Source organism: Rhipicephalus sanguineus, chromosome 1, assembly GCF_013339695.2.
Source record: "Rhipicephalus sanguineus isolate Rsan-2018 chromosome 1, BIME_Rsan_1.4, whole genome shotgun sequence".
NCBI lineage: Eukaryota > Metazoa > Arthropoda > Arachnida > Ixodida > Ixodidae > Rhipicephalus > Rhipicephalus sanguineus.
The window spans coordinates 178,187,993-178,200,194 of record NC_051176.1 but is presented as its reverse complement, the minus strand read 5'-3'; the positions used below and the strand labels follow the sequence as shown (position 1 = coordinate 178,200,194).

General features: G+C 42.1%; 1 protein-coding gene across 4 annotated transcripts in view; it reads left to right on the top strand.

The window, feature by feature from the left end:
- Positions 1-12,202, top strand: part of LOC119403119 (protein virilizer homolog) — a 288,697-nt gene that overhangs the window by 138,918 nt on the left and 137,577 nt on the right. For all 4 annotated transcript variants that reach the window (XM_049418016.1, XM_049418020.1, XM_049418012.1 and 1 more), the window contains 5 exons: positions 2,735-2,832; positions 7,600-7,774; positions 8,629-8,746; positions 10,031-10,186; positions 11,120-11,263. In XM_049418016.1, the coding sequence (XP_049273973.1) occupies positions 2,735-2,832; positions 7,600-7,774; positions 8,629-8,746; positions 10,031-10,186; positions 11,120-11,263 (691 nt within the window). The remainder of the gene's footprint in view (positions 1-2,734; positions 2,833-7,599; positions 7,775-8,628; positions 8,747-10,030; positions 10,187-11,119; positions 11,264-12,202) is intronic.

Below are 12,202 nucleotides of genomic sequence, written 5' to 3'. Positions count from 1 at the left end.
ACAATTGGTATCGCTCTTACATACCGGATGGTGCGAGGGACGACGGTGGTGTATTGTCCCCATAGATGCTCTCACTGAGTCCCACAGGAACACTACGGTGGTTGGTTTTATTATTTCGTGGTTGGCGAGAAATATGGCATTAACTGTCTCCTTGCAACCTTCTTGCTCGGCCTGCTCTTGTAATCACTGCATTCGTTCTCCCCTTCTTTGCATATCAACAGGCTTTCATAGCTTCATCTCACTGTCTACCTGGCCTGTATCGCCAGGACATGTGAGGCTCAATGTCCAGGCGGTCCTCACGGTCTTTTCGCAGGCATAAGTTAGCGGCAAACACAATACTGCAGTAGCTTTTGGGTGTCACTACATTACAATGGCAGATTTCGAAGGACTGAAAAAATTTCTTTCTAGATTTTACGAGCTTCCTAATTTAACGAAATAATTTGAGCATGGTTATCACTTTGTTAAATCGAGCTTCAAATGTATTCTGGGAATGCTTATATATTGATGGGAAGCATGACAGTTCAGGAACAGCATAATGTGTTCATACTGAGCCGCAAATGTGTAAGATGTGAACAGTAATTGGTATAAAAAATACAAGACTGGTAGTGTCAAAGAGCAATGAAGCTTGTACTTCTTGGGGCAAGAAATTGCAGCTTTCCGAAATCACCAGTCCTGGCACGTGAGAGCTGTCGATGCCCAGTGGTTTTAGATATTGGGTAGAAATGTTCTGGCTTTTGCCTTTTGTTACTGTAATTAATATTATTAAGCTATATACTCTGCTATGGTAGGCGCTGCCTCAGCAACGATTCCTGAATGAATCTCTTGAAGGGCAATGAATGTGCAAATGAATGTGTGTGGGAGAACAGCTGTGCCAATTGGGCCAAATTGTACCAAATTGTACCCAGAGCACTCATTTACACAATCCTGCTCCAGAATGACACTTTATCAAAAGATTGCACCAAACATACACCAAGGAAACGTAAAAGCTGTTTCACTAGTAAGATTGAAACCGAAATCTTAAAGGGGTACTGACACAAAATTTCGCGGCCGAGATAGCCTGCGGGATCGATTCCCATGAACATGCTATATCATCTGCAAAATATCAACAGAGAATATAACTTGGAAGGTATTTTACATGAATTTTGAAGTTTGCGTGCGCGATCGAGCACCGCCCCCTCAAAAGTGACCCACGGTGACCCCCCCTACTTCCCTCATGTCACCACACTGCAGTCCACACGACAAGTTATGATGACGTCATAGCCGCCTTTTTTTTTTTGCTGCATTTGCTCCAGCGGACTACTACGCGGCGGCTGCTCGCTAGTCTGTTGCCACGGCGCACGCGTTGAAAGCTTTGTGTTTGGTGACACTGCTGTCCCGTTTCTTGTTCGAACGGACCTCTGATGCGTACCGTGCGGAAGTGCGTCACAGTTCTGTGTGCTGACGTGGTCGAGCACTGCACGCGCTAGGTGGTGATAGTTGCACCTGCAGCTTGTCGTTTTGGAGCTCTCTCAAACCGAAACTGAGACTGGTCGGTAATGAAGAGCCTATAATCAATTATCTGTCGCACGCGGCAGCAGCGATGTGTCGTGTTAGGACTAACAGGCTCCAAGCAAGACGTTTCAGCAAAAAAACGCGAGGCAACAATTTTTGTGTCAATGCCCCTTTAAGTGCACTGTCAATAATATTAAAGAGGCTAACCAAGCGCTCATAGCTATGAATATAGCTGATGGCATCTGTCCTCCGTTTGCTGTTTTGAACTTTTCATTCTTTTGTTGCATTTCTTCCTGGTGAAGGTTTGGATATTGTGCCACTGTCTAGCCTTGCTATTTGTGTCGATTGTGGTGCATTTCTATTCCTTGTACTGCTGTAGCGCTAGCCTTGCTCAAGGAGGCTGTTGTATAAAAAGCAGCTTTGGATAATTTAATGTAGGTGTTGATGGTGCCACGTGTACTCAACCACTGGCTAGGAGGAAGAAAAAGAGGGGGAAGGACAGGAAGGTTAGCAACCACTGGCTAATAGTTTGCTATTAGTAATGACCTTGCACAACCAAAATAGCATATCTCATAATTGGATTAATAAACAGCTTTCACGTTACCCGGTTATGCGGGAGAGACTTTGCACATTATAAGTGAAGAAACCTCTGGGTGTCTTCACTGTAATTTTGTATCAGTGGAGCATGTCCTACAGGACGTGGCACATAATACAGTATTTTAATTCTTCTGCTCACTATTGTGGATGTGCAAGTACTTGTTGAAAGTGAAATTGTAGAGGTGAGCACAGGGAAATACAACATATTAAAAATTAAGGAAACTAGCCTAATAATTATCTTGAATGCTGCATTGATTTGCACAAAGTTGTCTCTGCTGTATTTGTTGACTATTTCAGTGAGCATCAAAACCATGTGGCATATGAAAGGTTTTGCAAATCACACTGTGGCCAAAAGTTCTTATAGTGCACAAAATCGGCTTTTTGTCTCATCTGAGAAAGCGAGAATAAATAGCTTTCTTTTGAGACTTGCCTGTTCTGTGCCAAATGGTCAAATGGCTATTCGGCCGCTGAAAAGCCTATCTTTGGGAGCGTTGGAGGGGGAACAGGGGTAAGGGGCAGAAGGGGTGAGCTATGCTTGAGTGATGCTAATTGCTGCTTTTTGTCATAGTTTTGCATAGGTAGCCTGAACTGTCTTTGCTGTTTGAACAGTTAGTGATTGTATATCATTTCTTTGGATTCTGGGCAGGCACAGCCACTACGCTACTTGCCAGCACAGAGCCGCTTTGAAGCACCACAGACACCTTTTGACCCATATCCCGCACTTTTCAAGATGTTCAAAGAGAAGTGAGTTACACCTTGGAAGATGGCTTTCTCTTTCTAGTTTTGTACAAGTATAACTGCAATCTGTTAGTGATGTAGTAGCACTTTAATTATTGCGCTTCATTGATAGTAGCCTTTTGTTGGAAAAACGTGTACCCTGTAAAAAGGCCAACAGAAAAAACTGTTCCTGCATGGCAACATTTTACAGTGATTGTTGTGTTATTATTACTATTATTATGACTGCAATAACAATAATAGGGACACTGCAAGCAAAAGCTTGTTGCCAGCATCACCATGATGTTCCATATAAAGAGCAAACAAGAAAAGTTCGGGGAAGATGGAGGCATGAAGTGATGAAAAATCGTTGAACAGGAAATGTCACTGGAGCCAACGTTTCGACAAATGGACTTGCCTTTGTGTGGTCAAGACAAATCTACTTGTCATAAGGTTGGCTCCAGTGACATTCCCTGTTCAATTATTTTTCATCATATGAAGTCTTAGTGCGATAAGATCCTATTGTGTCCCACGGCAGTACGCTGTTGAATCGAGAGAAAGCATTCGTGGATGCTATCTTCATGCCTGGGTCGGCAGTGCCGAGACATTGAACGCGGCTGGGGTAGGCAGCGGGGAGGTGAGCGCAGCAGTTGTTGCAGGTGAAGCGTGCATCTCCTTCTCTAGTCAATACGGTCTTAAGCAGTCGGGCACTGGCAAAGTTTGTAAAAGGTGGCATGAACACCCTATATTGGTCGCTTTGTGTGACTGTCTCCACTGGCATCCCTGAACCTCTGCGCATGTAATGCTGCAGGTTACATTATGTATATATTAGAGCTGTGCGAATAGCAAAATTTTGGGTGCGAAGCGAATTCGAATAATAAAGATTGAGTGCGAATCGAATCGAATAATTTCGAATAATTTTCGAATATTTCTCAAACATTTTTCGAATAATTCGAAGTGAAATTACAGAAAAAGTTGCAGAGAATCTCTCAGTATGTTCTTGTGAGATCGCAACTTGAAAGTGTTTCTTTTCGCTCGGTTGATGAAGCACTGGTGGGGTCATATTTCATAGTAGTCTTTCTTATCAAGAGTAGGCAATGTAGAGGCCGAATTGTATTTATGTACATGATTTGGTGCAACCAAAGTGTTGCCGACAACACTTTACACGTGATAGGCAGAGATGCCATTTCCTCAGCCTCTCCTCCTCTTTCAACTGCTGTGGAAGGCCAACTGATGTGGCGGACAAGGGTGTGCTCCCTTCAAGTCTGGAGTTCCAAATCTGCCTCGTAGACGTCGATATATAAGAACATCTGAAATTTTGGATGCTAAAAAGCTTCGGCGTCCGATTTTTCAGACTTCCTGCCCATATGTCAGGTCCAAAACAGCATTAATTGAGCCCCCAACTCTGCCACATCTTTCATCTCCATATTGGAACCAGCGTTTTCTCAAGTTAATACATTTGCGACCGTAGTGGAGCTTGAAAGGCAGCTTTGCGCAATACGGGGGTGTGATGAGGTGAAGCATGTTGAAAATCTAAGGACCACTTCCAAACGAACGTTGACCGTCTCTTGGCCAAGTTCGACCGTAACTGACCTTGAAAGGCAGCTTTGCCGCAATACGGGGGTGTGAGAAGGTGAAGCATATTGAAAATCTAGGGACCACTTCCAAACGGACGTTTACTCTCGTACCCACATTCGACCGTAACTGACCTTGAAAGGCAGCTTTGCCGCAATACGGGGGTGTGAGGAGGTGAAGCATATTGAAAATCTAGGGACCACTTCCAAACAGACGTTGACTGTCTCTTAGCTGTTCGACCGTAACTGACCTTGAAAGGCAGCTTTGCCGCAATACGGGGGTGTGAGGAGGTGAAGCATATTGAAAATCTAGGGACCACTTCCAAACAGACGTTGTCTCTTGGCTAAGTTCGACCGTAACTGACCTTGAAAGGCAGCTTTGCCGCAATACGGGGGTGTAAGGAGGTGAAGCATATTGAAAATCTAGGGACCACTTCCAAACGGACGTTGACTGTCTCTTGGCTAAGTTCGACCGTAACTGACCTTGAAAGGCAGCTTTGCCGCAATACGGGGGTGTGAGGAGGTGAAGCATATTGAAAATCTAGGGACCACTTCCAAGCAGACGTTGACTGTCTCTTGCCTAAGTTCGACCGTAACGGAGCTTGAAAGGCAGCTTTGCCGCAATACGGGGGTGTGATGACGTGAAGCATATTGAAAATCTGAAGGGGTCACTTTCAACCGGACGTTGACTGCATTTGTCTTTGGCAAGTTCGAATAGTTCGAATAGTAAAATTTCAGTGCGAATCGAATCGAATAGCAAACACTATTCGAAAAATATTCGAAATTTCGAATATTCGCACACCCCTAGTATATATATAAAAAAAAGGCGAGAAGCAGCTCAGTGTACTTGCAACACTTGCTGTTTGTGCTGTTCATTACACCAACTTTCTGAAAGGCAGTGTTCATAGTCATTGAGTGATCTGTGTTCATGTATTGCCGTGTGTGTAGACGTCATGCTTGTTAATTTAATTGGTATGCACATGCTTACTGCAATATATAAGGCTGGTAAACATCTACAAACATTTTTAGAGCTGTTCTTTCCTTTCTGGCAGAAGTGTGACTTAATTTTTTTTAACTAAAACCTAAAACCTTAGAAGAGGGTTGCACTTTTGAATTCATGCTATAAGTATGTCTAGGGTAAGAATTGTTACATTGCATTTTACAGCAGAGGGCATTGTCCTCCCTGCTACCTTATTTTGTAGTTAATGCAAGGTGTGTGATGATATACTGCCTGCTTAGTGGATGACATGGGTCAAGATGCCAATTATTCACCTGTGGTTTGATTATACTAAAAATTAGATACATTCTTTAGGTAATAATATGAAGTTTCACATCAAATGCAAAGAATATTCAGGCTTCCTTCATGTATCTCAAGTTTGGGGGGACTGAGGTACAAGAATGTAGTGTATATTTCAGGGCTTTTTCTAAATATAAGAACCTTTATACATGCACGATTACAAAATTCACACCTAGCTACACCATGAATTGAAAATTAAACAAGTCTTGGTGTAAGTGCAAGTATGGAGTATGACGAAAAGCTATATCACGTATTGCGCTTTCACAGCTCCATTTAAAAAAAAACATTTAACCTAGGCCACCTGTAAAACTGTCGTCGTCTAATGTAATGCAAAAACTATAAGTTTCATAGACTTGGGCATTGCTAAAAATGCAAAGTGGAAAGATAGTGTGCTTTTACTCCATTAATGGCCTGAACATAGGAGCTTTTTTTTAATGCTTTTTCACTCCTTGCTGCATTTGCTGTCATCCTGCACACGAACTTGAAACTCTTTTAAAAATATGATGTGTACATACCACAAACAATGCCTAGCTTCTCAACCTCTCTCTCAGTCAATTTTTTACCAGCATTTAATTGTGGGACTGCAAAGCTTTGCCCGTTTAAGATAACAGAACTGGCTAACGGGCATTTCCGGCATTGGGGAAGAGAAGACACTGTGTCGATATCGATCTCTTGTGGTGGCCTGGATAGCCTACAGCACGATCCACTTTCACACTTTGTTGGTTTTCTGTTGCAGCTGCGCTCCTCAGCTACATGAAGGTGGCTGCTTTCCATAGTTTTGGTGTGCCAAACTTCGAAGTCACTTACAGCTGCAGATGTATGCACCAGCGATGTATAAATTGCAAAGGGACCATGGAGGACAACATGTATTGAAAATGGTGGCAAAAAAATTATTACAAATCACGAGGCTGCCTGTCTTGTAAAAACTACGTGTCACTACTTGACCACATAAAAAAAGGAGAGAGAGAGGAAGAATGAAGGAACAACCTTTGCAATAATCATAGCTACACGACACTTAGGCTTCTCCTCGTGTTGAAAATTCACTTCAAAGAGGGGGGGGGGGGGGTAGGCACTTTGACTTTAGCCCAAGTTTCCACCAGCCCTTGTGAAGATACAAACTCCTCTTTTACTTCTGCACAGATGGGGCTGAAATTTTGTTGGCACCTTGAAAAATGGAGTAACCTGCAACTATGAGAAACTTCAAATGTGCTTTCTTGTTCTAAGCTGTGATTTCTTACACTTTGTCCAACCATAAGGTTTTGTCTGTGTTGTTAGCAATCCAGCAACCTTCAGTTCATGAGAGGTTTGTTGTTGGTGTGACCCAACAAGTATGCCGCAGGTCGGAACAGCCATGCAGCGTGATGCACTGTCTAGGAAGACACTAGCAATCAGCAGTGTAGCAGAAGAAGCAGTGCATTGGTGATGCTGTTAGACAGAGGCGTGTCTTCCTTACAGTACCATTCTTCTATGAAATAGCACCATTGGTACTATTATCTGTTGGCCCCACTGTCAAATCCTGGACAACAATGAATTTTTCGTCTACTGGAAAGCTTTCTTTCTGGGAAATATGATTGGATTTCCTTTGTAGCTTCATGCTTCAAACACGTGGATCACAATTCTTCCTTTCATGAACTTTACCCTGTGGGCTTCCACAGAACTGTTGCCATACCATTCTTCCCAACTAGCAAAAAAGCAAATTTCGATGTACGCGAAAGTTCTTGAGATGTCGAATAAATCGGTAACTGAGCAAGGTTTCTGTGCAATCTGACACGAACTACCAATTTCCTGGTGAGAAAAATTTTGGGACTGAATATGTATTATTATGGTTAAACCTTTGTGTCACCTTTTGTCCTTCCATACAGGCAGGAAGCTAGAATGATTTGCTTATATTTGTCTCATTACGGTGTTATATTCTGTTCTTTTTAGTCACCTGTTGGAGATGCTTTGTGTGCTGGCATCATCTCCTTTGTCCTCGACACACACTGGCATTACATCAGCACTACGTGAGCTGCTTGCAGAGCTCCTCAAAACGAGTCCTGGCATGCTGTTTTTGCTTTCTGATCATGAGGCAACCAACTGCCTTCACCGAGCTTTGTTGCAAGTGAGTTTTCAATTATGCTTGAATAACGGTCATTCATTGCAGTTTTACCAAGTAGTGTATGGACATGCATAACTAAGTTTGATTTTATTAACATTTCGGATATCATTAAAACTTTGGTTTCATAGTTTTATTGGGGAAATCAGTATTGAGGCCTCTTTGAAAGGGGTCCTGCAACAGTTTTTGAACATACTAGTTAGAAAACATTGTTCTTCTGTCATCAAGGCTCCCATGAACATCTTAGCCAAATATTATTGTGCTGCATGCAGTGGGAAATTCACAGTTTCGTATCAAAAACAGCCAATGATTGCTTGGTCTTTCCTTTGCAATGTTGTCACCAGTTACGCAGTAAGCAGGAATGGCAGCTATTGGCTGATTAGTGGGGTGGAAGCTCGGTTTAGCTTCGGCGACAAATACACATGTTGACTACTCAAGAGCAGAGAGTGACTGGAGAGAGTATTAAAGTAGAGTGAGTAAGGTGGGAGTAGACTGACGTTCCTTTACAAGTAAAAACAGGGCCGCTGAGCACAACGAGAAAGGGCTTCCTGACAAAGGCAGAGCGAGGGGTGTCGAGATACGACGGCCCCGAAAGCAAAGAGAACCGGTTGGCCGAGAAGCGGGGAGATTTCCCCCTTAATTTGCTAAGAGACTGCAGGTGTCATGGTACTGTACTTATGGCCGAATCACATTTAGTGGTGTGTGTAATGGTTACCTGTTAAAATGAATATGAGGTATTTATATCTCTGTTTACGAAGTGCCTTTTCTAATAGTGTGGATTGATCTTAATATGCGGTTCTGCATGGCACCCTGCAGTAATGAAAGTTGTCTTTCATTAATGCCATTTGTACATCATTCAGGATGAATCGGGAATGGAAGGCCTAGAAGATACTGTTTGTCATCAGGTTGGCATCCATTTGGTATATCACCTGCAAGCACTGAAGCACATCGACTCTCTCCTTGCCTTTCACGCCAGAGGTGATTTGCATGTTGCTTCTGTGGTTTTTTAAGAGACGGCAAATTTCGTAGTTCTGGAGCCAAGCACACATGCATCTTAGCGAGTTTGGAAATATGTGTGGGATGTCTTATGTTCCATATCTGCTGGAGAGTGCACATAGTGTTGAAGTAATGAACTTCTGTAGCACAAGTCTTACTTTGTTGGATAATTCGGGCATGGCAATTTTGCCTTCTTTTTGTTAGTTGATTCTAACCCTGTTGTGTAAACTGCCGAGTTGTTTTGCCCATTTGTATGCACCATATTTACTCAAACCTAATGCACTCAGAATTTTCACAGGTTCAAAATAAAAATGCACATGAATGTATTTTTAGCAGGTTTTCTAAGATGAAGTCATGGCATGCCCCTATGTAAACGATCAGAAATAAAAAGAGAGAGACCAGCACAATTTGCCTTCATGGAATGAGAAATTTATTCTCTTAGCACTTCCTTCTGTGATCCAGTTTTTCTCTCTTTAAGATCTTCTGGATACACCTCGACCACATGCCAATTCAGGAGCTATTACCTTAATAACAAGCTTAGTTTACACAAAGTTGCTTGAGGTAGTCTTCAAGCTTGTCTTTGAGGTCCAGAAATTTTTCCATTTTCGGCCCTTATAAACTTTTCGTGGTCGACATGCAGCTGAAGGTCTCCCCCCTTTGTTGGATTACTCATGGAGACAGGTCTTGGGCATGCAAAAAAGACACAATGCAGCAAAGTTCAGAGGGCAGAATAACTTTCTTTGGATGTAAGCTTTCATAATGAAAGCGGCACATCACCATATGAATGTCTTAGGGGATATATATGACATGCAGAGGTCGCAGTTGAGCTCGATATGAACCTACACAAACCCAGAAAAAGTTATGCTTCATGGACGAAGGAAAACTAAGGAATGGCCCTATCGTATCCCAATGCATTGCAAAAAGTGTGGCGGAAGTGACGTCTAATTTATGGTGCAAACAAACCGATATGGCACAAACAAAGCAGCAGACGCCCTGTGGTGTGCTCTCCATGTTAGTTTGCTTCTCTGCATATTTGTAGTCCCAGCATAAACTGAACGCATATTGTGCAGTTTGCATGTTGTGAAATGTTGTAAGCACTCCTTTACCTGGCTGTTCATGTGTGGCAGGCCCGAGTGCTATGTGCTGAAATTCTTCTAGAAGGTTATGGGATAACTGTGAGAGTGATATGATGAAAAAAAAAGCTTTTGACCTCGTGCATTATGAATTGCCATCCTCATTTTTAATTTTTTTTTTTTCACATAACAGGAAACCTCAAGATGGAGCTTGATGACGCCGATGTAGTGTCTTGCTTGCATGACCTGTACACAATAATTTTCTCAGATGTTGGCCGGGCGGCAGTAGTTGATGTTTTGGCCATGGATAGAAACTTGGATGCTTTGATACCATTTCTAAAGAGCACAGGTAAGTAATGAATGGGGTATCTTCTTTGAAGAATGTTTTCCAGTTGCTAGCGAAATTCTTTTACCGTAAAATTTTGAGCAAACACCCCTGCTCGAGCAAGCCCCCCACCGCACGCTCCACACCCTGATCACGCACCGCGTCCAGGCCCGATCTTGAAGTGCCTACACCTGAAATTTGTCGTCAAAATTTGATTTTTTTCTTTGCCGCATAATGATCACAACCCACAAGTGGGCGCACGACACCCATGACTATATTCAGCTTCTCAGAAGCAAAATTATTGCCTTCGAGATCTATATTTTCAATTCGATGATGGTGCCTGTGACACATTAGTTAGCAAAAGTAAGGCCTCCGAGATCTGTGTCTTTTGCCCAGAGGCTGTTGTGTTGACTTGGGCTCGTCATAGGTGCTTTGATGCCATGCTTCATGCGGCCCGATTGTGTTGCCTTTTGTGTTTTGCGTGTTTGTGAATCATTGTAATGCACCACGCCATGAATGAGCCAGAAAGTCTATGTGCACTCTGCTTTTTTTTTTGGGCGGGAAGACTTTGCCGTCGCCATCTTGAATCTTGGTGCCGTTCTGGGAAAGTGCCCCTCTCCATTTTGCCGGCAATTTTGGGTTGTGTAAGGAGGCTCTTGCTCGGAATTTTACAGCAGTCTGTTGTGATTTACAGTTCTGCTACACCAGCTGGGCATGCTATTCATTGTGTCGAGATTTCAAAATGTCTGAATTTTTATTGCTTCACCTTTTTCTGTTTAATTATTTTTATGGTGGCTGAAAGTTCTTATTGAAAGTTCTAAGCCTTCATCTGAGTTGCCTGTATGAAAATTTTTTTTATCGTCTTAACTATTACCTTATCTTGACCTTATTGTGTTTTTCCCCAAGAATTCTCACTCTTGGAAACTTCCGTTTATTTTTTTCCCCTCTCTTTTGCAGGGGACAGAGAATTTGATATGCGACTTTCCAAGTCCGTCTGCTCTGGTTATGCTACTGAACTTGTTCTACTGACGGTCCACAACTCTGACAGTGCTCAGCTGCTTCAGAACTATGCTGAAGTCTTGCATAAACTCAGTCAACAAGGTAATGTAAAGACCTCTATTGTTTGCCTGACGTTTGTCCTGGCTGCTGCTGGAGGGGGAAAAAAAAATAAGAGAGGAGAGTGAGGGAAGAAAAAAGAAGAAAAGAAAATGTATAAGTCATGCTGTGCTCATCCTGATTCACATATTGTGCATATCATGGTTCATGTTAACACATGATGTTTCATGTGGACACATATCCTTGAATTTTTAGTGTGGCAATTGTCATAAGGCGCTGCCATACGATCTCGTCCAGAAATGTTCATCCAGTGCAGCGTAAACATAGAAAAACAAAGGAATGAGACGCCTGGGCAGAATTTGTGCAAGTCCTTGTCTGTTCTACCATTTGTCTTTGTGCCCAGTTTGTAAAAACAGAATAAAACATGACTGAGATAATTTTGGGATGGTTGCCAAAAATATGAAGGCATCAGAAGAGCGATAAAAGGGGCCAGTTGGTGTGCATTCATATGCTGAAATAACATATGCACATGGTGCACATACACATACACATAGAATAGATTAATAGTAGTAGATTGTGCAAGCAAGTGCGGGAGGATCTGATTCATTCACGCAGTCGCAATGCATTATTTTACTTTTTTAAACACATAGTCAGATCCTCTTACTCTCTCTCATAACACTTCAAGTTATATTTCAATTGTACGGACATTTTTACTGGTTATCTTGCAACTCAATTGTCAATCTTTTTGTTCAGAAAATATAGAGTAACTGCTTGGTCTTCTGTTATATGAGACATGGCAACATTCCCTTGTAATATTATACATTTTATTAGAAAATTGGGATTTGTTTAGGCATATCTGGCATAAACAAAGGCATGTCTAATTTTTTCACAAGAACAATATTTCATCCATCATAATCATTATCAGCATATTTTTTTAATGTCCATTGGAAGATTAAGGCCTATTTAATTTTTTTCACTGAAAAT